Genomic DNA, 25505 nt, shown 5'->3' with positions numbered 1-25505 from the left:
TTATATTTTTTGAATTTTTCTCAAAATATATGTGTTAACAACTCCTACGAAAAACTTTTAGTTTTACGTTAAACGCTCTATATACTGCAGCCTAAAAATTTTAATGTTGTTTTAGAATTTCTAACCACATTCTACGTTTTTATTAATGTATGTTAAACTCTCTTTCATGGTATATGAGAATCGTTATAAAATGTTTATCAATTAATTTAGTAGAACTTCATAATACTCCCTAAATCGGTGGAATAAACCACTATAAAGTCGCTATTTTCTTGAAAAACGAGGACAACAAAGGCTCCAAACCTCTTTCAGCATCATCATATGTTAGTGCATGATGCAATTATGCATTAAAACAATATTGTCATATTTTTTGAAATTTTCTCAAAATCTATGTGTTAACCCCTACAAAATATTAAATTTTGATAAATGCTTTATATACTGAAGTCTATAATCTTAAGTGTTGTTTTAAAATTTCTAACCACATCCTACATTTGTATTAATGTTTAGTGAACTAGCATTATAAAATCGCTATTCTCTAGAGAAATAGAGACAACAAAGTTTCCAAACCTGTTTGACCATCACCGTATATTAGTACATGAGACAACTATGTATTAAAGTAATATTTTTATATTTTTTGAATTTTTCTCAAAATATATGTGTTAACAACTCCTACGAAAAACTTTTAGTTTTACGTTAAACGCTCTATATACTGCAGCCTAAAAATTTTAATGTTGTTTTAGAATTTCTAACCACATTCTACGTTTTTATTAATGTATGTTAAACTCTCTTTCATGGTATATGAGAATCGTTATAAAATGTTTATCAATTAATTTAGTAGAACTTCATAATACTCCCTAAATCGGTGGAATAAACCACTATAAAGTCGCTATTTTCTTGAAAAACGAGGACAACAAAGGCTCCAAACCTCTTTCAGCATCATCATATGTTAGTGCATGATGCAATTATGCATTAAAACAATATTGTCATATTTTTTGAAATTTTCTCAAAATCTATGTGTTAACCCCTACAAAATATTAAATTTTGATAAATGCTTTATATACTGAAGTCTATAATCTTAAGTGTTCTTTTAAAATTTCTAACCACATCCTACATTTGTATTAATGTATGTTAAACTCTTTTTCATGGTACATGAGCATCATTCAATTTTTTTTATAAATTAACTTAGTAAATTTTCATATACTCCCTAAATTAGTGTACTAACCATTATAAAATTGATATTCTGTAGAGAAATGTAGACAACAAAGGTTCCAAGCCTCTTTGACCATCATCATATATTAGTACATGAGGAAACTATGCATTAAAGCAATATTGTTATATTTTTTGAATTTTTCTCAAAATCTATGTGTTAACTCTTATGAAAATATTGAGTTTTACGTTAAACGCTCTAAATACTGAACTTATACTTTTTATTGTTGTTCTAAATTTTCTAAAGAAATTCTACATTTATATTAATGTATATTATACTCTATTTTATGGTTTATGGGAATCGTTCTAATTATTTATCAATTAATTAGTAAAACTTCATAATACAATATAAATCAGTAGAATAACCACTACAAAATCGCTATTTTCTTGAAAACGGACACAACAAAGGCTCTAAACCTCTTTCAATATCATCATATATTAGTGCAGGATGCAACTATTCATTAAAACAATATTGTCATATTTTCGAAATTTTCTCGAAATCTATGTGTTTAACCCTTACAAAAATATTGAATTTTGATAAATGCTTTATATACTGAAACATATAATCTTTAGTGTTGTTTTAAAATTTTTAACCACATTATACATTTGTATTAATGTATGCTAAACTCTCTTTCATGGTGCATGAGCATGGTTCAATTTTTTTAATAAATTAATTTAGTAAAATTTCATATACTCCCTAAATTAGTGGATTAGCCATTATAAAATCACTATTTTCTAGAGAAATGGAGACAAAAAAAGTTCCAAACCTCTTTGACCATCATCGTATATTAGTACAGCAGCCAACTGTGCATTAAAGCAATATTGTTATATTTTTTGAATTTTTCTTAAATTCTATGCCCTACGAAAATATTGAGTTTTACGTTAAACGCTCTATATATTTAAACTTATACTTTTTATTGTTGTTCTAAATTTTTTAACGACATTCTAAATTTATATTAATGTATGTTAAACTCTCTTTTATGGTATATGGGACTCGTTCTAATTATTCATTAATTAATTAGTAAAACTTCATAATACTATCTAAATCAGTGGAATAACCACTACAAAATCGCTATTTTCTTGAAAAACGGACACAACAAAGGCTATAAACCTCTTTCAATATCATCATGCAAATATGCATTAAAACAATATTGTCATATTTTTTAAAATTTTCTCAAAATCTATGTGTTTGATTGATATGACGCACAAGTCCAACGAAATAGAGAATGTTTACTTGGAGAAAACTCAACAAGAAGTAAGAAGTGTTCTATAAAGAACAAAGGAGATAAACTCACAAAATAAAGGAGAAAATCATTGATCATATCATAGAATGAGATTACATATTTATAGTACTTGTGGTTAAAGAAAGACATAAAAAATTACGGAAAACCACATCTAGAAAAAAACAAAGATTGACTAGAAAATACTCCCTCTGTTTCATAATATAAGTAGTTTTGGCTAAAAGCACGAAGATTAAGAAAAATTATTATGTTTTTAAAAAATATTTTATAATAAATAGGTTAGATATAATTTAACCAATAAAAAATAAGTCTATTTAATTTGATTGGTTACACTGTATTCAATAAATGTAAAAGTTACCTAGAAATACGAAAACTACTTACATTTTGAAACAAAAACATTTCCCTAAAACTACATACAATATGAAACGGAGGGAGTAATAAATAAGTCAAAGACACTGATTTTGATGAAAAACATGCCTAGGAAATAAAAAAGACTGACTGAAAATATTAAGGATAGCCAAAGACTCCATTTCTCATGCGATCTGGTCAAGATGACCCTTTGCCTACTGTCCAGGTTCATCCGACCAGTCTGGTCCATGGCGGTAAGGAGCATGACGTGGGTTGTTCGATCCGAGACACATCAGGGAGCAAGAGAGAGCGGGCGAGGGAGAGAGAGGGCAGGGTGAGAGAGAGGACGAGGGAGCGGGAGCGGGCGAGAGAGAGAGATGGGGCGAGGGAGAGGGCGGGGCGAGCGAGAGTGCGGGGCGAGAGAGAGTGCGGGGCGAGGGAGAAAGGGATTTAGGAAATTACCGCAATTACCGCAAAATCCACCTAAAACTCTATAACACAAATTTAATAAAATTAAAATTTACAAAATTTGATAAAATTACATTATTTTTATATTTAATTACAAATCATTTTTTAGTTAGGATTTAGACCTCATATATTTTGGTTTATAAAATTATAATCAACTACATGTAACTCTGGATTAAGAAGTTTAATGTAAAAATATTAATGAAATTATTTTTGGATTACTAAATTTATAGAAAATAAAATTTTTTTTTTCATTTTGAATATGTTTTGGGGGAAAATAAAAGTTTTATTTTAATTTCCTTTAAGCTGCTTTACTCGCTTGTTCGATTTTGAGTTTGACCTTCACGGAAGAGTTTCCTTTTTCCCCACCACCACCGCAATTTCGCCCGGCGGAGAACCCAAAAAAAAAAACCCTAGAAATTGGAATTGTACAACGACGACGGAGAGTCTTTGATCTCTCTTTCTCGTCCCTCTCCTGATTCAAAATCCGCGTTCGATTTTGCTGGTGAGAAATGAGTCGGCTCTCTTTCCGTCCGCGGCCACTGGACATTCACAAGAAGCTTCCGATTTTGAAATCGTATAAAGACTTTGAAGACGACGACACGCCAACTAGGAACCCTCAGCTGCTGCGTTTAGCTTCTTCCGTAGAGCTTGACCATGAGGTCCGTCCAATTTCACATATAGTCTCTTCTTCTTCTAAACTCGTTTCGATCGTTTCGCCTTTGTTAGTTTAGTGTTAAAAATGTTTCCTTTTGCATTTTGGGTTTATGTTATTTCAGGTGTCTCCAGTGCCAAGTAAGAAGCTTGCTTCAGAGATACCAACGCCTCAGTTTGTTGTTGTGGACACGTATGAACGAGATTATTCTCCGACGTTTGGTCAACCTGCTTCTTATCTACGTGCAAGAGGAGGTTTGTTTTTTTTGTATAATGAAAGTGCTTTGTTTGTTTAATTGGAGACTTAAAGTCTGTGGCTTTTTCTGTTTTGTTTGCAGCTCGGTCTGAGCTTGGAGAGTTTGTGGAGTATGATCTTGACAATGAGGATGATGACTGGCTTTATGAGTTTGATAAAGATAACAAGCAGCTTTCGCCTGAAATGTAAAGTTAACCGATCTGACTTTCATGTTCTAGATGGAGTACAAGTGCTAACAACATATAAACGTGTTGGATTGTTTGAAACAGGTTTGAGAGCATTATTTTTAAACTAGAGGTGTTGGACCACAAGACGCGGGAAAGGGCAGGAGTTATTACACCTACCCTTGGCTCTCCAGTTTCTGTGCTTTTGCAGCTTGATGGTGCTATTGAGGTATATATACCTTTGCTTTGATTGTGTGTTTCACAGTGTTTTGGATTCGCATGTCTCTTTTTAGCTTGTAACATATACGAACTTGGCATTTGAAATAACCCTTGTTATCATATTATTACAGGCGCTGCAATCACTGTCTATTAATTATGGAGTCTTCCAGGCTATCTTCAACTACTGGAAAGACAAGGTTTGGCATAGCTTGATTGTTATAACTTATCTGGAAACATACGTTGTGTTGCCATGCATAATCCTTGTGATCAGGATTACTTTTCAGATGAAAAACTAGTTAAACATCTGAAGCACGTTTGGCTTAGAAGACTAATGCATATGTTTCTTTTTTTTGGTGTCAACTTAGCGCAAAAGATGGCAGAAGCCTATCTTACGGCGTTTGCAGGTTAGTACCATTATTTACGGTTAAAACAATCAAGGCCCATGCTCAAAAGGGTCTTCTTACCTTTGTTATTTTAATTGAAGTTTTGCTTCTTTGTTTGGAACAGCCTCCTCCACCGGTCAATGACACCAATCCCTACAATGTGTTTAGGCCGAGGGAGAAAGCTCACAGACTCCACACAAGAAGGGTAGGCCGTTATCTTAATACTTTTATTATTTTTGAATTCAATTAGAGAAAGAAGAACACTGAGAAGTAACCTTTACTTCTACTACAGATGCAGAGGAGAGAAAACAATGTGCAGTCATTTGAAAAGCTTCGACAGGTAAGGGAATCACTTGAATTATCTTTACATTTCTTGCTTGAACCATTCTGACTGAAACCTGAGCAGTTTGCCTTGATTAATGCCCTTCTAGGCTGTTAATTATCTATTTTGACTCGTTTATACTTTTTTTGTTGGATTCTGAATGCAAGTCTTTCTGGAATTATATAATTGTTACAGGTTAGACGCAATCTTGACCAAGCGAAGACCATTCTGGAGGCTCTCATTAAGGTGTTCTTTATGACAGTTTTATATTTGACTTGTATGTAACTTTCATTTCATATCTTAACAAAAATGCTACATCCTCAATTTTACTAATTCGAAGTTACTATTCTCTAGAGAGAAGAAAAGAAGAGGGATGTCATGGATGGCGAGGTTAGCCTTCAAAGAATGCAACTCCAATACAGGGTCCGTGCTCTCTTACAACTCTTTGCTAGTTAAAAAATCGATGCTCCTATTCTCTTAGTCTGACCATTTGGGTTTTGATATTGCAGCATGAAACAGAGCTCTTGGAAGATACCTTGGGTCTGCCTGGGTTTCCACCAGCTACAACATCTTACAAATTTGGCTCAAGCGACGAGGAGTTCATGGACTCAGATGACTACACTAGCACCCATGTACGCGCAAGACCTTCCCTTATCCCCAACTCTCGTTTCACAAACTCAAACCTCAATGTATCTCAACACGGAGGCATAAAACAAGAAGTTAGAAGACGACACTCGCACCACAATTGGCTTCACAAACTAGTTAAACCCTTCTCCTATCAACACCACCTCTCTCATCTCTCTCTCTGGTTGCTATAGTTTAATCACACTGGTTTTGCCTTTTGATCTCCTTAGGATCCAAATGAACCGGTCATGCTGTTCACGAAACCGCTGGTTCCTGAGAAACTAGCAGCTGCAGGGATCGTTCCTCCAGCACCTGATGCAACCTCCGGTGGTCAACAACCTCAAAGGCGGTTTCAGGGGAGGATAGGGCGTGGTGGAAGGATAATATTCGATAGATGGAATCCTTTGATGCAATCTCACATCAACTGTGGAAACTCTCTCTACATTGCACCAAATCACCGTTCTACCAACTTCAACTGAAACGCACAATCTTTTTTTGTAAAGAATCTTCAGTGATGAAGATGTGTAATGTAATAACTCGCAAGCACTTTGCGACTCTAGTTTAAATTGTTAATTTTTTTACTGTATTCGATTCGGTTTTAATTTATAATCCGGTTATGTCACCGGTTCAGAAAACTATTAGCTACTGTTGTCAGGGACTAAATTATAATAATATCTTAATTTCGGGACTAATTTGTAATAATGGATATAATTCGATTTAAGTTGTCTTTGTTCTGAGGATTTCGTTTTTTTTTTTGGTTCGAAATCGAATTTGGGAGATCCGTCAATGGCGTCGATGCTTGCTCGCAGGTCTCTGGATACTCTCCGTGCTCGACATCTCGTATGAATCAATCTCGTTCTCTCTCTCTCTCGTTTACTTCGATTTGTTTGGATTGCGTAGAAATGAGGATTGGATTCACTGTCTGTCTCTCGTTTTGTTTTCGAATTGGATTAGGGATTATTGTATCTCAATCGATGTAGAGTTTTAGCTGGGTGATGGATGAATCATAAGAAGGAGAGTTTATCATGATCTAGGTCGAAGCTAATCTTTATGTTTGTGTTACTGAGAGCGTTTTTTTTTGCAAGTTTTCTTTTTTTTCTATGGTGTGTGTAAGTTATGGTTAGTGCTCTTATTAACTTGTCTTTGTTGGATAGGTTTTGTCAGGGCAAGCTTTGCAGGGATCTCATCTTTCTCGGCTGCAGTCCCGTGCTATTTCTTATGGCTCCAAGAAAGGTATATATATTCTCTCCTCTGTTATTTTTTTTTCAGGGTTCTCTTAGTGAATCAGATTGAAGTGTGAGTTTACCTCTTTCTATGGACCGTTGATGACTTATGTGTGTTTTCTGGTGCGTTGATGATGACTTGTGTGTTTGCTTCTTTTATATTCAGATGATGAAGAAGAGGAGCAACTTGCTAAGGAAATCTCCAAGGACTGGAATACTGGTATTCTAATATGATCTAGACGCCTTTTTTGTTTGTTTTCTTTTTTCCCATACTTATTCTCGCGGTTTTGCAATTTTTTTGCAGTCTTTGAACGGAGCATAAACACCCTGTTTCTCACTGAAATGGTCCGTGGTTTGTCGTTGACCCTCAAGTACTTCTTTGATCCCAAAGTTACTGTGAGTGACATCTCTCCCAGTCTTTTCAAATCTTCTGAATGAAAAGAAATCTGTATGATTCTGAAGCTGTTTGTTTGTGTATGCAGATCAATTATCCATTCGAGAAGGGTCCACTGAGCCCTCGTTTCCGTGGTGAGCATGCTCTTCGACGTTATCCTACTGGGGAGGAACGCTGCATTGCCTGCAAACTCTGCGAAGCTGTGAGTCTTTAGATCTATGCTGAGGCGTAATTTAATGTTTTCTTTGTATTCATAGCTCTTGCAAGGCATCTCAGGACGATGCGTACCTTTACATTGATTTAACAAATACTGTTAACCCGTCATGCTGTGTTAAACCGGTTCTGCTTATATGGTTTATAACTCAGGATCATAGGCTGATGATGCCTATGGAGCTTATCCTAGTGGTTAGGAGAATCATTTAATTCGCTAGAACTCTGTAGAAATGCTCATATTTGCTGACAATCAATTGCTTAATGTGTGAAGATCATATGGTATCTTAGATTGCTATGGTATAACTTCAGATTGTGATTTTGAGAGGGATACTTGTCTATTTAATCAGGTCTGTCCAGCTCAGGCAATTACAATAGAAGCAGAAGAGCGAGAAGATGGAAGCCGCAGAACCACAAGGTCACTTATCCCCTTTACTTCAAATCCACTAACCATACGCTTTCTTTTCCACCATTTCGTGTTTAGTAATGATCTAAGACCCTCTAACAGGTACGACATCGACATGACAAAGTGCATTTACTGTGGCTTCTGCCAAGAAGCTTGCCCCGTTGATGCAATCGTCGAAGGACCCAACTTCGAATTCGCAACCGAGACACACGAGGTCAGGCTTATCACAAATTTTCTCTAAGACATAATAAATGATTCCGTGGCATGTAACATTGAACGTTGTGTATGTTCCACTTTCACAGGAGCTTCTGTATGACAAAGAAAAGCTGCTTGAGAATGGAGATCGATGGGAGACTGAGATCGCTGAGAATCTCAAATCAGAGAGTCTCTACCGTTGATGAGAGCAGTCCTTTTTTTTACTTCATTGTTTTTTTTTTGTTAAAGAAATAAAAGACGAGTGCTTATGCGTTTGTTGTATAACCAGCTTTGTGGCTGTGTAATTGAATTGTTTGTAAAACCACTTTGATTCCGGTTTAACCGGTTACGCCAATTATCGCATTTCAGACATGAAATTAATATATATTTTTTTTTTGGGTTACTATTTTAGAACAAATCCTCAGAAAGGAAAGTTGAAAAAAAAAAGCTCAATCCCCAAATCGAGCGAGCCCTCTACGAACTCTAAAGCCCAGAAAAATTCCCCCGATTTGGGAAAAACTTGTCTTCATTCGCTTTCTCATCTTCGTTTACCTACTTGATCCTAATCTCTCTAACCTCGTCTTTGATTCAGCTCTCTCGCACGTGCCGCAATCGCCTCTTCACCGACTTTGCTTCAATTCAATACCAACCGATTGGTATCCGCGAGTTTCTATCTGAGCTCAGCTCCTTTGTGTGAATCAATTCAAAGGTTAGGTTGTTTGAATTTTTTAGGGTTTTTAATTTTGGTTACTTAATTGCGTTATCATTTTGTGTTAATTTTCAGCTCTATTAAGCAGAGGACGAGCTAATCAGGAGATGACACTTGGGTGTTGTGTGACTTTAAGTTATGCAGTGTTTGTTACTGTTGGTTAAGAGAAGAGCTAGAAGAACAAGGCGAAGGAGATTTAAAAGTTGGTAACAATGAATGTTCAGGCTCACTTGTCGTCCGGACAGGTTTCGAACCAACAGCAGAATGGGAACTCCCAAATGCAGAATTTAGTTAACGGTAGTGGTGGTGGTGGTGGTGGTGGTGCTGGTCCTCCTCCTAATACTAGTAATGCTGGTTTAGGACCTTCACGTGTTGACAATGACCTCTTGAGACTAAGGCAGAGCATGCGAATCAAGATGTAAGCTTTTGATTTATATATGTTTTTTTTTTTTTAAAGTTGTACTTAGCTTCTTTAGGTGTTTCTTAACTTAAAGATACTTTTTTTTTTCTTTCTCTTGCAGTCTGTGTCGTATAGTATTGCTTTCTTTCTGTTTACTATTTATGTGAGATTGTTTTGTCTCTCTCTGGGTTTTGTCGCTAGTCAAATCTTTTAACCTTTTTGGCTATTTTTTTTGTTTTTCTTTTCCAGTTTCAGCATCTTGCAGCAAAAACAACCTTCACCAGCTGATGATGCATCAAAGGCGAAGTATATGGATGTTGCTAGACGCTTAGAGGAAGGGCTGTTTAAAATTGCCAACACAAAGGTAAGTTTTTTTTGTTTTCAAAAATTCATGTCCTAAAACTTTGAAATTTCTTTCTAAAGTGGCACTTTTGATTTGAACTACAGGAAGATTACTTGAATCAGTCGACCCTTGAACCTCGTCTGACGAGTCTAATCAAGGGTAGACAGTTGAACAACTACAATCAACGGCAAGCTAATTCTTCTTCTTCCGTTGGAACAATGATACCCACTCCAGGGTTACAGCATAGTGGTGGGAATCCAAATATGATGATGACGTCCTCTGTTGATACTGGAATGGCTGGAAGTAATAACATCGCAACTACTGCTATGAACACTGGAAGCCTGCTTAATTCTGGTGGCATGCTTGGAGGTTCTCTCACGACGAATTGTTTAAGATATCTAGAAATTTGTTTCTGCTCCTGAACATTTTTACTTCTTGTGTTTGCAGGTAACATGTCTAATGGCTACCAGCATTCATCGAGTAATTTTGGTCTTGGCTCTGGAGGGAACATGGCATCAATGAGCTCTCAAAGAAATACCGGCCAGATGATGATGCCTACCCCTGGATTTGTCAACAACAATACTAATAACAATAACAACAATGGCCAATCTTACTTGAGTGTTGAAGCTTCCAATAATAGTGGCGGATTTTCCTCTGCGCCTATGATGGCACCTCAGCAGCAGCAGCAACAGAGGCAGAGTGTTGGTGGTCAAAATAGTCGTCTGTTGCATAACCTTGGAAGTCAAATGGGTGTTGGCCTTAGACCTGGCATGCAACAAATAATGTCTAATGTGTCTAACAACTCCACAAATGGTGGTGTTGGGATGAATGCAAAAGGTGTAGATCCAGGAACCAGAAATTCACAGCAGGTTTATGATAACCTTCAGCGTCCAGGAATGCAGGGTAAAGTTTTTGTTGCCTCCCTCTTTTTTTCTTCTGCTTGTCTAATTTCATATGCATTGTCAGCTCATCAGAATATTCAATTTATATTATTTTCTCCCTCAGGTGAAGGATATGGTACAAATAATTCTGACCCTTTCGGATCTGGAAACTTGTATGGTGCTGTAACATCTGTTGGAACGATGACAAATACTCAGAATTCCAGTACAACAAGTTTTCAGTCTGTGCCTAGAACTAACTCTTCTCTGGTAAGGACTGATTGAAATTCACTTTAAATTGCAACAAGTGAAACATCATTCATTTTATGAGAATACGGATTGTTTGTAATTCATCTCTGTTCATTTTTGGCAGTCACATCAACAGCAGCAGTTTCAGCAACAGCCCAATCGACTTCAGCAACAACCTAATCAATTTCACCAACAGCAGCAGTTTCTTCGTCAACGGCAGTTGAAGCAGCAGAGCCAGCAGCAACAGAGATTCATAAGTCATGATGCTTTTGGGCAAAATCATGTGGCCTCTGACATGGGTACACACGTTAAACATGAACCTGGAATCGAGAACCCTAGCGAGTCTAACCACTCCCAGACTCCCGAGCAATTCCAGCTTTCTCAGTTTCAGAATCAATACCAGAACAATGCAGATGACCGTCATGCAGGTTCTCAGATTCTCCCTGTCACAAGTCAGAGTGATATGTGTACATCGGCTCCCCAAAATAGCCAACAGATACAGCAGATGTTGCACCCGCAGAGTATGGCTTCAGACTCTATTAACAGTTTTAGTAACCTTTCTGTTGGAGTGAAATCAGAATCTGGTCTGCAAGGTCACTGGCAATCTCAGTCACAGGAACATACTCAAATGTCTAATAGTATGTCGAACCAACTGCACATTCAGAATGATTTTCGTCAAAGAATGTCAGGAACCGACGAAGCTCAGCCCAATAATATGTCTGGAGGGTCTATAGTTCAAAGTCATATATCCACTACATCAGAATCTCCTAATCCTCAAAACCCTGTAGATACCTCTTGTAGATATGGAAATGGAAACCAAGATCCGAGATTCAGAAATCAACAGAAATGGCTCCTGTTTCTACGCCATGCTCGCAACTGCAAAGCGCCTGAAGGCAAGTGTCCTGACCGGAATTGCGTTACGGTACAGAAGCTCTGGAAGCACATGGACAGTTGTGATGCACCTCAATGTTCATACCCCCGTTGCCGACCCACAAAGACATTGATTAATCACCATCGAAGTTGTAAGGAATCTAACTGTCCTGTCTGTATTCCTGTGAAGGCCTTCTTACAGCAACAGGCAAATGCACGGCTAGCTCGTTTAAGAACTGAAAGTGGTGCAGCAAGGCCAGTGAATGAAGCTGGAATATCCAATGATGCAGTACAGACCTCTACTGGTGCAACATCTTGTGCTCCGCCTGTTGCTGATATTTCAAAGCATTTGCAACCTTCGTTAAAACGATTGAAGGTGGAACAGTCTTCTCAACCCGTGGACATTGAGACGGAAAGCTGTAAGAGCTCAGTTGTTTCCATAACAGAAGCACAATCGTCTCAGTACGCTGAAAGAATGGATCATAGGCAGAGTGATGTACGTGCACCTTCTAGATATTCTGAAGTGAAAGCTGAGGTTTCTGAAGCTTCTGTCCAGGCACGGCCAGGTTTCAAAGAGACGAAAATTGGAATTGCTGAAAATATTCCCAAGCAAAGGCCTGTCATTGAAGCAGTTAAACAAGATTTGTCTGATGCCTCACCTCGGCAAGAGAAATGCAAAATTGAGAAAGAAGCTGAGCCACCTAAGAAAGAAATTATGGCAGAGTCCGTTAAACCTCTACCAAAATCTGGAAAAGCAGAGATAAAGGGTGTTTCGTTAACTGAGTTGTTCACTCCTGAGCAAGTAAGAGAACATATCCGTGGTCTTCGTCAGTGGGTTGGCCAGGTTTGTGATTTTTGGTAGCTTATGATGTTTACACAAGAGCTTGATTGATGAGTAGTTTCCCTTCTTATATGTACTAAACATTAATCTGGTTTCTTTTATGTGATTGCAGAGTAAAGCCAAAGCTGAAAAGAATCAGGCGATGGAGCATTCAATGAGTGAGAACTCCTGCCAACTGTGTGCAGTGGAGAAGCTTACCTTTGAGCCACCGCCTATTTATTGTACCCCTTGTGGTGCCCGCATCAAGAGAAATGCAATGTATTACACTGTAGGAGCTGGTGACACTCGTCATTACTTTTGTATTCCGTGTTATAATGAGTCCCGTGGGGACACTATAGTAGCTGAAGGGACACCTATACCTAAGGCAAGACTCGAGAAAAAGAAAAATGATGAAGAGACTGAAGAATGGGTAAACAACTATCCACTTTGTAGTTTTGTTTTGTGTTTGTCTCCTGATTTTTTCGTGCATTCTGTAATCTGTTTCTACCTCTGCAGTGGGTCCAATGTGATAAATGTGAGGCCTGGCAGCATCAGATCTGTGCTTTATTTAATGGGCGAAGGAATGACGGAGGGCAAGCTGAGTATACCTGCCCTTATTGCTATATAGCAGAAGTGGAACAAAGTAAGAGGAAACCTTTACCTCAGAGTGCTGTTCTTGGAGCTAAAGACCTACCGAGAACAATTCTCAGTGACCATATAGAGCAGCGGTTGTTTAAGAAGCTCAAGCAGGAAAGAACAGAGAGAGCCAGGGCTCAAGGAAAAAGCTTTGATGAGGTAATCTACTGGTGGAGTTTGTTAAGGTTTTATGTCTTTCTTGTGTTGTTTGCATTTGCGAGCTCATTTTTTCTATTTGTCATACTCTTATTACTGATTGGAAACAATAGATTGAAGCTGACATTGTTTTTTCTTTGACTTGATACTGGCAGGTTCCTACTGCCGAGTCCCTTGTGATTAGAGTTGTTTCATCTGTTGACAAGAAGCTGGAAGTCAAACCCCGATTTCTTGATATTTTTCGGGAAGACAGTTACCCAACAGAGTTTGCATACAAGTCAAAGGTAAGAATGATCAAAGCTCATTGTGAATCTATGCATTTCTTTCTTGAAGTATCCTTCACCCATTCTCACACACCATTTTATTTTGCCAGGTGGTTCTGTTGTTCCAAAAGATTGAAGGTGTAGAAGTATGCTTATTTGGGATGTACGTCCAAGAATTTGGTTCTGAATGCGCATTTCCTAATCAACGCCGAGTTTATCTCTCTTATTTGGATTCTGTAAAGTACTTTAGACCTGAGGTTAGATCTTATAACGGAGAGGCTCTGCGCACTTTCGTTTACCACGAAATTCTGGTAAGTCCTGGTCTTCTTAAAACCTTGGTTATTAGCCAATATCGGAGTTTTTTCTTTCTTGCTAAACTGTATGGAGGATTAAGGGTGTGATTTGATCCTGTGTTTAGATCGGTTACCTAGAATACTGCAAGCTGCGTGGTTTCACGAGCTGCTACATATGGGCTTGTCCGCCGCTCAAGGGCGAGGACTATATCTTATATTGTCATCCAGAAATTCAGAAGACGCCAAAATCTGATAAACTACGAGAGTGGTCAGTTTTTGAGAATAAAACTTCATAAGTTTTTTTTATGAAAAATGGTTTACATAATCCAAATTCTCATGTTCTTCTTTTCAGGTACTTAGCAATGTTGAAAAAAGCTTCAAAGGAGGGCATTGTGGCGGAAACTATTAATCTATATGATCATTTCTTTATGCAAACTGGTGAATGTAGAGCTAAGGTTACTGCAGCTAGGCTCCCATATTTCGATGGTGACTACTGGCCAGGTGCAGCAGAGGATCTTATATTCCAGATGAGTCAAGAAGAAGATGGCAGAAAGGGCAATAAGAAAGGAATGCTGAAGCAAAAAATCACAAAAAGGGCTCTAAAGGCTTCTGGGCAGACTGATCTATCTGGGAATGCATCCAAGGATCTGCTTCTAATGCATAAAGTGATCCTTACTTTCTATCCATTTTACTCCTTTTTTTTCTTTTTTTTTTGTTCTTCTTGTTAATTTATATTCACCCTTGTTTCCAGCTTGGTGAGACCATTCATCCAATGAAGGAGGACTTTATCATGGTCCACCTGCAACCTTCTTGCACACATTGCTGTATGCTGATGGTATCTGGAAATCGTTGGCGCTGTAGTCAGTGCAAACACTTTCAGATTTGTGACAAGTAAGAGCTCTTCCTTTCTCCCTTCTTCTGGTTGTATTGCACACTAAGAATAAATATTACTGACTGACCAAATGTTATTCTCTCTCCCTTTCAGGTGTTATGAGGCTGAAGAGCGGCGTGAAGACAGGGAAAGGCATCCTGTTAATTTTAAGGATAAGCATGCGTTATATCCTGTGAGTTGCATTTCGCTTGTTGAGGATAGTGTCCTTCACCTTTTGTCTGCGATCAGTTTTATGAATGTTCGGTGGTGTTGATTTTGCAGGTTGAGATTACTGATATTCCCGCAGATACAAGGGACAAGGATGAGATACTCGAAAGCGAGTTCTTCGATACTAGGCAAGCGTTTCTGAGTCTTTGTCAAGGGAACCACTACCAGTACGACACATTGAGGCGGGCAAAACATTCGTCGATGATGGTCCTTTATCATCTGCATAATCCAACTGCTCCAGCCTTTGTCACGACCTGCAATGCGTGTCACCTCGACATTGAAACTGGTCAAGGCTGGCGCTGTGAAGTGTGTCCAGACTACGATGTGTGTGATTCATGTTACCGTAGAGATGGCGGAGTTAATCATCCTCACAAGCTGACCAATCATCCGTCTCTAGCTGATCAAAATGCTCAGAACAAAGAAGCGAGGCAATTGCGTGTCTTGCAGCTTAGGAAAATGCTTGATCTTCTGGTACATGCATCACAATGCCGTTCTGCGCAGTGTCAATATCCAAATTGCCGGAAAGTGAAGGGACTGTTCCGACATGGTATACAGTGCAAAGTGCGTGCTTCGGGAGGTTGTGTTCTATGCAAGAAAATGTGGTATCTTCTGCAACTCCACGCTCGGGCCTGCAAGGAATCTCAATGCCATGTACCTCGTTGCAGGTAAACGAATCAACCTTTCATTTAGACAGCAAACACTTTGGTCCATTTAATTTTGTTTTGATGATCGTTGTGATTGTGAACCTCTATCTCTCTTTTCATTCAGTGACCTGAAGGAGCATCTGAGAAGATTACAACAGCAATCAGATTCACGGCGAAGAGCAGCTGTGATGGAAATGATGAGACAAAGAGCTGCAGAAGTCGCCGGGGGATCAAGTTAATCAAAACTTGTACATTTGGAAAAGATCAAATCCAAGTTCCTTTTCCTAAAGGTAACAACCTATGTTGCCATTTTCACCGAGCTCCAACAAGTTGATCATTATCCTTTTGAAGAAGAAGAAGACCAGACAGTTAGAGACTAATGGGGGAATGTAGCTTAGGTTCGTGTTTAACATGCACTCAGAGTGTGGCTTGACTTTCAGAAGGAGAAGAGGAGGAAAGTCGTCTGTTCTTCAGAGATGAGTCTTCAGTTTGAAGGTCAGTAAATTTGATATGGTTTGTTTGGTTGGGTGATCGTCTGATAGTGTATACATACATACACACACACACTTTCCTCTCATGTTATTTTTTAGGTATTTTGTTTGTATTTTTGTAAATTTGCCATTTCTGATTTGGGAATGGCAATAGTGTCACATATACAGTTACTTTAACGTGTTGCTTGCAAGCAAAGTAAGATAGTGAGATCTTCTATTCCACTTTTTCTTCTTCTTATGTTTTGATGAAATTGTATTCACACTTGTAATCATAATAATTTAGTTTATCTGGATTAGATTTTGCTTTTTGAATCTTCACATACTATGTATTTATCATTGTATTTTTCTTATTTTTATGGTAAAAAATACTAAATCTTCTCAGATGAAATTTGGTTAGTTTGAAAAAAAAAAAGTAAAATTGATTAAGTTATTAGTTTAAGAAAACAATTAAAGAGTTAAAAAATGTAAATGTATTGAATAAATGTTGGTGTCAATAATCAAAGGGACAATTGAGGTCAACCCGTATTTGTTTAATTGTTGGTGTATATGTTTAAATCGTAAAACCAGATGTAATTTTTATCGTTGCAAAAACTATAAATCTACAAATATGTCTAATGGTTTATATTCATGAAAGATAGCATCTTAGTTTTTAAGAAATCCAAGACTTGAAAATGTTTTAATTTATAACCAGTAACACTTTTATGTTTTAATTTAAGTCTGTTCTACTGTATATAAATGTATACCTATGTAATTATATAAAACTATATAACTGTATACCTATGTAATTATGTAAAACTATAAAGTATAGGAAAATTGCATACAATATTCATCAAAGAAACTATAATTCGGTAACTAACCAACCAAAAATTCTTCAACATCATTTCTAAAATATATACTATATTATCATTTCTATTTTTTATTTATTTTTAGTTTGTTTATTTCTTTCCCCTTCATGAGGTGTTATTGGTTTATATATTTTGATTGATTTAGAAATCCATATAGTATTTATAAATCCAAGTAAAATATGCAAATCCGGAGGTTTTCCCTCGGATTTGAGTCTTTGTATTTTTAACAAAGAAATTAATGCAAATCCATTCAAATCCATTATGAAATCAAATCTATTAGTAAATTCGTATGATTGAATAACATTTGATTTGAATTAGAATTTATGAATCATTAAACCAATAACACATGATTTTAATATAGATTTGAAAATCATAGAACAAATAACACTAGATTTAGTTCGGATTTTCAAATCCATTAAAATACAACAACCAATAACCATTACTCAGTCTTATTATCTTAATAGTATTTAATAAATTACTTTTTAAATTAAAATTAGAAAAATAAAATCTTTTTGTACATATAACATAATTTGAATTTTTTTTTTTAAATCAGATACTTAAAAAAAACTATGATAAATAACTATACAATTCTCGGTCATACTATATAGAACATCCTATCATTCTATTCTATATGTTGATGTTTTCTTAACAATAATATATTTTCTATTATAAATTGTATTGTAAGTTTATATTACTTTTTTACGAGTTTTATACTATTTTCGAAAAGTCAGATTATGAAAAACCTAATACGTATTCAATCTTTTATAAATGTTATATACACATAAATTAATTTCATTCGTTACTCAATCTAATTTATTTTATTTTCTTGCTCAGTCTAATTTAATTCTGTTTTAAAACTATTAATATATGATTATATATCTTATAATATAAAATTATGTATATGTACTATATTAAGAAAGCAGATTAATATAAGTTAAATGGCATAACAACTTTCTCTTTAGAGTGGGAAGGAAAAAATGAAAAAATAGCAATTTTAGGTATTCACTTCATTTTTCAATTATATGTGAAATATAAATAAATATTTTTAATAATTGTTGAGAACTTGGTTAGTTCACAAATTTATCCATTATTATAATGATCTATATATCGGTAACAAGAAAATGAAAAAAAAATGAAATATATTCAAAAATAAATGTAAATCGTGTTTTTTTTTGTGTGGAAAAACACAGTTCATTTCCTAACATTCCTTTAAGATTACTAGTTTGCAAAATTAGTTTCTAATAATCCACGGTTCAACCAATTTGACCTAATGATCCAATAACTTGTAAATAATATGTTTTTTTCTTTCTTTTCAAAAGCACTATTATGAATGTTTCACTCTGTTAATGATGATTTAGTTTGATACTATGGACTCACTTTGATTTGGTTCCTGTATAATTATTACCTAAATACACAAAAAATTCATAGAATGATTTTTAACTTGTCATCCAGACCACAATCACTAGTTACACTTGCGTAAAGACATTTTTTTTCCTATCTATTATTATCATTTCTTTTTCTATCATTTGACTGTGGAATTGCCGTGTGGTCCCCAAACTGCTGAATCTTGAACATTATTGGCTTAGGAATCGATATATCACGTATTGTTAATATCATTGGAGGAGTCGATACTTGATATAAAGTAACATGTTTATGAAAAATGAATATACACCCATCGAATGTTTTTTAAACTAGAAATGAAACAATAACTGAGGAGATGATGCTTGGTCTTAACTCTTAAACTATAAGATTCTAAATGACGTAAACAAATTAATGTTTAAGAAATAAGAGTATTATTGATATTTACTAGTTTTATGTTTATCAGACCAATAAAATCTTAACTCTTTTTATTGTCATTTAGTTATTCATACCATCATGGTGCAATCACGTCCGAGTCCGAGTCCGAGCTAACGTAATTGATTTCTTCTACTCTTCTTATTTGAATCAGTTAATAGAATTTCAGTAAATCTACACGTCGAGTTTCCTGTGAATATATATATATATATATATATATATATATATATATATATATATTTGTAACTTACAATGCATAGTTAATAAATAGCTTGTTATCTACTGTCTTATCATTCCCTGAATTAATAATTTTATTTACAAAAACTGTCTTCGTCTACATTAACCAGTTTAAATTAATTATTCACGAACACGCATTCTAACATACACACAATTTTATGGCAGACGACGACTTACTGGGGAATTAAAACTACAATATTTAGACATTGGGATGGACAGTGCAACCACCATATGAAATGACCTGTTAATAAAAACTGAATTTTTGAACTTTGTATAGAACCATTGACCAAGACTCCAACGTAAAGAAGGTTAGTGTAGAATTAATCATTTTTTTTTGGGTTAATTGACATAACAAACCAAAGATACTATACGACCATCACAATTTTTGGTTAGTTAGACACCGCGGAATTTCTTGAGCATTCACATAAAAATGATATCATTGAGACTTACTTGATTAGTGTAATTTTAAAAAGAAAGAAAAACAAGTTTGATCTCTTTTAATTTCTATAATAAATGAGTTTACTAATCAACTAACATTACAAAATTACAATAAGTAACCATGTTGCAAAAGTTCAGTGAAATATATTTCACTTTCAAATAAACGATAAGCACAATTTCTGAATAACAATCAAACCCGAACTATCAAAAATAATTATAGTACATGAAAAACCCTGTTGAATTAAATATTAATGTGTAACAAGGTAATATTCATATTCGTTTTTTTATTTTTTTGGCAATAACCTTATATGTACATCGATTTATAATCAATAAAATTATTCATCTCCTTTCAATATATATGTTTTGATATTTTCACTTCAATTATCAAACAATCAACATCTACAATAACAAAAATACTTTTGAAAGTTTGTTCTATTGTATATTTTACTAATTGTTAACTACATATAAATTCTATGTTTTCTCATCAAAAAGTTTGAAATTCTGGCAGATATTCGGAAGGGACATGATTTTGTTTTTCCTGGCATAGAAAAATATTTTGAATATATAGCTTTGTATACAGCATAATGATTCAATTAAATTTATGTTATTTTAATGAGTTTTGATTAAATTTTAGTTAAAAGGTCATACAATAAGAGATATATACAAACACTTAATTAAACTAAATATGACTTTTTTTTTTTTTGATAAAAACTAAATATGACTTTGCAAAAGAAGAAGTTAATTATTGATATTTTCAAATAGTTTATATTTAATTTGAGGTATGTAACAAAGTACTAGACTTACTAGTATTAACTATTGCCACCATCGTGTTATAAGTCATGTTCAAAATTCGATAATATGTGTAAGTTGTAGACGATTGTTTTGAATACTCAAATAATTACACTATTATATATTTTGAAAAAAGAAACTATTGATTGGTTGATAAAAGGCAGTCAAAAGTCACGTCAAAACTAATGAATATTTGGAAGTTTAAACCAAATTATTCATGGCTCTCCATAATATATCATTGTTATAAACACAACAAGATATGAATCCAAGATTAAAAAAAAACAAGCCAATCACTGAAAATAACTGATCGTTAACACTAACACATTAAGTTAACTATCATATGAACTAAAACTAATTCAGACTTGATTTTAATCTAAAGAGTTAGCCTATTTATATATATATGTACTACTATTTCTTAAAACAAATAGTGGTAACTTATCTTTTAAAATAAACAAATCAACCAGCTTAAAAAATAACATAATAAATTAACCCAAATGTTGGAAAGTTTCACCTAATTCTGGTTATAAATTCTCTCTTCCTCACGGCATCTTCCAACAGCCCAAACCACACAACATTATTCATTCTGTCTCCTAAAACAACAACCAATGGGAGAAGCGGCGGAGCAAGCAAGTGGTTTCCACGTAACCACCACTAGGAAGCAGCTCATCACGGCGGCTCTTCCTCTCCAGGACCACTGGCTCCCTCTCTCAAACCTCGACCTCCTTCTTCCACCTCTCAACGTCAGCGTTTGCTTCTGCTACAAGAAACCATGTAACATCACTATTTCAGTGGCTCATGAAACCCTCAAGACGGCACTGGCCGAGACTCTCGTCTCCTACTACGCTTTTGCCGGCGAGATAGTCACCAATCCAACCGGAGAACCGGAGATTCTATGCAACAACCGCGGTGTAGATTATGTGGAGGCCGGTGCTGACGTGGACCTCCGAGAGCTTAACCTCTATGATCCTGATGAAAGTATTGCCAGGCTTGTTCCCATCAAGAAACATGGAGTCATAGCGATTCAGGTAAAAGTTTGCAGCTTAAGACAGTAAGAGCAGGATTATCCCTACACCCCCTTATGGGTTGCTTAATTTTTTTTTTTTTTGTTTTAAATTAATAAAAGAACTAATTGCCGGCCGCCACGTGTTAGTGAAATACGCAAACAATACAAACAACGACGCTAAAATAAGCAACATAAGCAACCATTGTTGGTTTTTTGCGGGACCCACCGAGTATTATATTAATTTTTTTTAAGCACCTCCCTTTTAATCCCCCGTTAATCATGTTCTAATAGTTCATTACAACAAGTCTCAAATTAAAAAAAAAAAGTCTCAAATTGTTTATAGGTCTTGTTCTCAAAATATTGACAGTATATTTAATTAATAAAATAAAATGTAGTTTTAAAATTAATTATTTCATCTATATATGTTTAATGTTTCTTTTGAAATTATAAATACTAACGTTAGAATATATCTAAAAAATTAAAATTTTAAAATTTAAACTTTATATATTTATTTAGTTTTTTTTTAGATCCGGGTCCTGACAACAACGTAACTCTTATGTTTTTGTCTCGTTGTCTGAACAGGTGACACAACTGAAATGTGGGAGCATAGTTGTCGGATGTACATTTGATCATCGTGTAGCGGATGCGTATTCCATGAACATGTTCCTTATATCATGGGCCGAGATCTCTCGATCCGACGTACCAATCTCTTGTGTACCATCGTTTCGAAGATCTCTACTAAACCCTAGACGACCCTTGATCATTGATTCATCTATAGACCAGATGTATATGCCTGTCACGTCCTTGCCCCCTCCGCAAGAAACCACCGATCCAGACAGTATCCTTGCGAGCCGTCTCTATTACATCAAAGCGGATGCATTAGACGAGCTTCAGACCCTAGCTAGCGGATCAAAGACTACACTCAAAAGGACGAAACTCGAAGCGTTCAGCGCGTTTCTATGGAAACTTGTGGCCAAACACGCGGCAAATGATCCAGTTCCGACCAAGAACTCGAAACTAGGTATCGTTGTGGACGGTAGGAGGAGACTTATGGAGCAAGAAAACAATACTTACTTCGGAAACGTTCTCTCAATCCCATTTGGTGGGCAAAAGATCGATGACTTGATCAACAAGCCATTATCTTGGGTGACAGATGAGGTTCACAAGTTCTTGGAGAGTTCAGTGACCAAAGAACATTTCTTGAACTTGATAGACTGGGTTGAGACTCGCCGACCAATACCTGCGGTTTCAAGAATCTACAGCACCGGGTCCGATGACGGCCCGGCCTTTGTGGTTTCTTCCGGGAGAGGATTTCCGGTGAACCAAGTGAATTTCGGGTGGGGCTCGCCGGTGTTCGGATCTTATCATTTCCCATGGGGAGGTAATGCTGGATATGTGATGCCTATGCCGAGCTCGGTGAACGACAAAGACTGGATTGTTTACTTGCACCTTACGAAAGGACAGTTGAAGTTTATTGAGAAAGAGGCATCTCACGTGCTTAAACCCGTTGACAATACTTACCTCAAGATTTAAAACCCTAATATGTTGGTTAATGCAACATCAGTCATGGGTCATTTGTGTTTTATGTGTGATTATGTTTGTCTTGCGTCTTTGTATTTGAATTATTGTATGTATTATATGGTGTTGCAACCTTGTAATATATGAACTACTATCTGTCAAGATGTGTCTCAAACCACATCCCTCTGATTTATTGTTCAATTACTTCAATTAATGTTACTCAGTTTCATTCAATTACTTGGGTTCTTTTTTGGTTTGTCAATAAACATACATTTAAAGATATAGTGGCACACCAACACTACTACAATATATGGCCAGCTATATTCATTTTTTGTTTGTATACTATATGTAATTGTACCGACAAATCCTCTTATTCAATATATGGCAATCACCTTCGCGCACTATGTCATTATACCTTAACTATACGCATTTGGTGTCATTAGAATGATTCCGTGCAATACCAAAACTCGTCTAGCCACCAACGCCAAAAAACAAACTCTTATAAATTAGATGTTTAATTTAATTTTAGCTTCAGATTTTTTTCTTTCAAAAATTGATTAAAAAATCTCATGTCACAAATTCGTCACATGTACATCATTATGTTTGTGGTTTACAATATATATTTTTATTGGAAAATCAGTTGCAGTTAGCCAGTTACAGATAAAAATAATCGTTTTTGTTGACTATTAATGTTGGGACTTGGGGTACAATCTGCTGAAACCAATATTATGTAAATTTTAAAAGGAAACTTATATGTAAATAATATGATGTACAAACTGGAGCTTCGTTCTTGTGCGGTTGTACCATTTATGGTTTAGTCAAGACTACTCTGATTGTTCTTGGTAACACTGAAAGCTATTTATAGCTTTAATTATCCACTAATTGGTTGTACATTTTCCTAGTGGTTGTATTTAACCCACACAAAAAAATCATTAAGCAGATTTAACTACTAAACCTAAACCTACCTCTACTAATATAAACAAAATAATACTCCCATGTTTCCGAAAGTAAAATTTTTTAAAGTGTTGACGCTTATTAAGAATTCAATAAATGTTTATAATTTAATCTTTTTTTTTACTTTATTATACACTTTCCAATAAATTTTTACCAATGAAATTTAATCAATTCAAATATTTTCATTTAATGTTTCTTAAAAATATAAAAAGTAGCTTAAACATATAGAAAATCTATCTTTGTGGAACAAGTAAAAAACTAAAACATCTTACTTTCGAAAACGGAGAGAATATCTTTTAACTAAAATATTGCATACTAATGTTTTAAAAGGTGAATCGATCACTAATCACTTTGGTATACTATACATATGTAAAGAAGTGTGACTAAGATTTTTTAATGTTGGTTGGGGAAGATTAGAAATATATGTAGTTTTCGAATATGTAGTCAAACTAGTGTCATAACAACTTGATGCTCCTTTTTATATTGCCAACCAACTAATGTCCTTTCTAACTTTTTTTATTTCACGACTGATAGTTACGTTACGTACTTCAGTTCTGATGATACTAAGTTATTTTTACTACAAAAATGCTAATAAAGAAGATGTCTCTTATGGGTTTCATTCCGGATGTTGGTGTTGTGTTTGTGTATCTCTCTTCTTGGTGGCAGGTAGAAGAGAAATTCATTGTCATCTTTATCCCGATGAATATGAATGTGGCGGGTTTTAATTTCCCGCTTGTCCCTCGTTTGAATCAGTCTTTTTTCCTAATATTTTTTCTTATATGGAGTAAATTGGATGAACAAGTTTCGTTGGTATTGCAAAGATTTTCCTCCCATCGAATGCTCTTCTTTGCGTATGGTGCAGTGTGTGTTGTCCTACGGGTTACACTAGATGCGGTCTTTAAAGAAGCTTATGATGTTTTTGTGGTACGATTTCATATGGCTCCTTCTTGTGATTTGTATCGTCATTCTATCCCTTGTGTTGTTGTTGTTGTTGTTTGTTTGGCTGTTAATAGCCTTTTTGTATCCTCCTTTGTTGGAGTGTAAACACATTTAAAATTAATGCAAGTTTAGTTTGATCAAAAAAAAAAAAACAAAAGAAGATGTTACTTGTAGAATGGATACATCATAGCTTGATTTACTTGTAGAATGTTTATATGGTAAAACCACCTATCAGTAAGATGTTAAACATATTATTCTCAAAACTCGTTTCAATTTTTTGACAAACTATCTTATAAAAAGAACTAATTGTAACAATTCTTAGATTTTAGTTCTTGAGGCAAATTAAGCAAGGTGAGCAAAGAATCTGAAACCTAGAAATTTGAAATATCATAAATATATCCCACTATTGCATAGAATGTTGATTACAAAAGAAAAAAAAAATCATTAAAAGTGCGGGGGTTCTCTTTAAAAAAATATATCTCATATATTAAAACAGAAGTCACGACCTTGATTTATGTGTGATTTTTTAAAAAATAGAATTAATGGATCTATTCTTAGAAAATCATGTTACATTTAATCTTTAATCTTATCATTTAAATTTTGGGCCTACCAAAATTTTTTTATTGGGCTATCAATAATTAGATTTAAATAATAGATGATCCATTAGATTTATAGATAGTATAAATTAAATAGATATAATTTAATGTTGTAATACTATATCTCCATATGTTAAATATTTGTCGATGTTAACTTTTAAAATTATAAAGAATTTTTACTACTTTACTACTTTAAACCAATGAAATTTTTTTTAAACTATATAGTTTATTTTA

At 35.1% G+C, this 25505-nt stretch overlaps 4 protein-coding genes across 5 annotated transcripts; all 4 read left to right on the top strand.

Moving 5' to 3' along the window:
- Nucleotides 1-3767: 3767 nt before the first annotated feature.
- LOC106299848 lies at nt 3768-6571 on the top strand (the record flags this gene model as incomplete). The annotated part of the gene is given in 12 exon segments (XM_013735849.1): nt 3768-3919; nt 4037-4166; nt 4250-4352; nt 4437-4560; nt 4682-4747; nt 4916-4954; nt 5058-5138; nt 5226-5273; nt 5451-5501; nt 5610-5678; nt 5765-6016; nt 6110-6571. Coding segments are annotated over 12 exon segments (1362 nt in total). The 3' UTR covers nt 6359-6571.
- A 36-nt stretch (nt 6572-6607) lies between these two features.
- On the top strand, nt 6608-8692 carry LOC106299849 (NADH dehydrogenase [ubiquinone] iron-sulfur protein 8-A, mitochondrial). The gene is made up of 8 exons (XM_013735850.1): nt 6608-6719; nt 7034-7112; nt 7269-7322; nt 7407-7498; nt 7585-7698; nt 8057-8124; nt 8215-8326; nt 8415-8692. The coding sequence occupies exons 1-8, from the start codon at nt 6666-6668 to the stop codon at nt 8508-8510; spliced, it is 669 nt and encodes a 222-aa protein (XP_013591304.1). The 5' UTR covers nt 6608-6665; the 3' UTR covers nt 8511-8692.
- A 43-nt stretch (nt 8693-8735) lies between these two features.
- LOC106299847 (histone acetyltransferase HAC1) lies at nt 8736-16380 on the top strand. Of its 2 annotated transcripts, XM_013735848.1 has the most exons (17): nt 8736-9016; nt 9092-9434; nt 9666-9780; nt 9864-10128; nt 10207-10662; nt 10765-10907; nt 11011-12600; nt 12710-13006; nt 13093-13371; nt 13524-13652; nt 13742-13942; nt 14050-14192; nt 14277-14589; nt 14676-14815; nt 14910-14988; nt 15078-15688; nt 15792-16380. In XM_013735848.1, exons 2-17 carry the CDS (start codon nt 9229-9231, stop codon nt 15904-15906), a joined length of 5082 nt encoding a protein of 1693 aa, XP_013591302.1. In that variant the 5' UTR covers nt 8736-9016; nt 9092-9228; the 3' UTR covers nt 15907-16380. The 2 variants fall into 2 exon arrangements, with proteins under 2 accessions (XP_013591302.1, XP_013591301.1); XM_013735847.1 differs by having other exon boundaries at nt 10207-10907.
- A 4414-nt stretch (nt 16381-20794) lies between these two features.
- Nucleotides 20795-22938, top strand: LOC106298967 (shikimate O-hydroxycinnamoyltransferase). Its single transcript, XM_013735094.1, has 2 exons — nt 20795-21286; nt 21847-22938. Exons 1-2 carry the CDS (start codon nt 20867-20869, stop codon nt 22795-22797), a joined length of 1371 nt encoding a protein of 456 aa, XP_013590548.1. The 5' UTR covers nt 20795-20866; the 3' UTR covers nt 22798-22938.
- The last annotated feature ends 2567 nt before the right edge of the window (nt 22939-25505 follow it).

The sequence above is a fragment of the Brassica oleracea genome, chromosome C6 (assembly GCF_000695525.1).
Source record: "Brassica oleracea var. oleracea cultivar TO1000 chromosome C6, BOL, whole genome shotgun sequence".
Lineage (NCBI taxonomy): Eukaryota > Viridiplantae > Streptophyta > Magnoliopsida > Brassicales > Brassicaceae > Brassica > Brassica oleracea.
The sequence above is the reverse complement of the archived record's forward strand: the minus strand, read 5'-3'. Positions and strand labels throughout refer to the sequence as shown.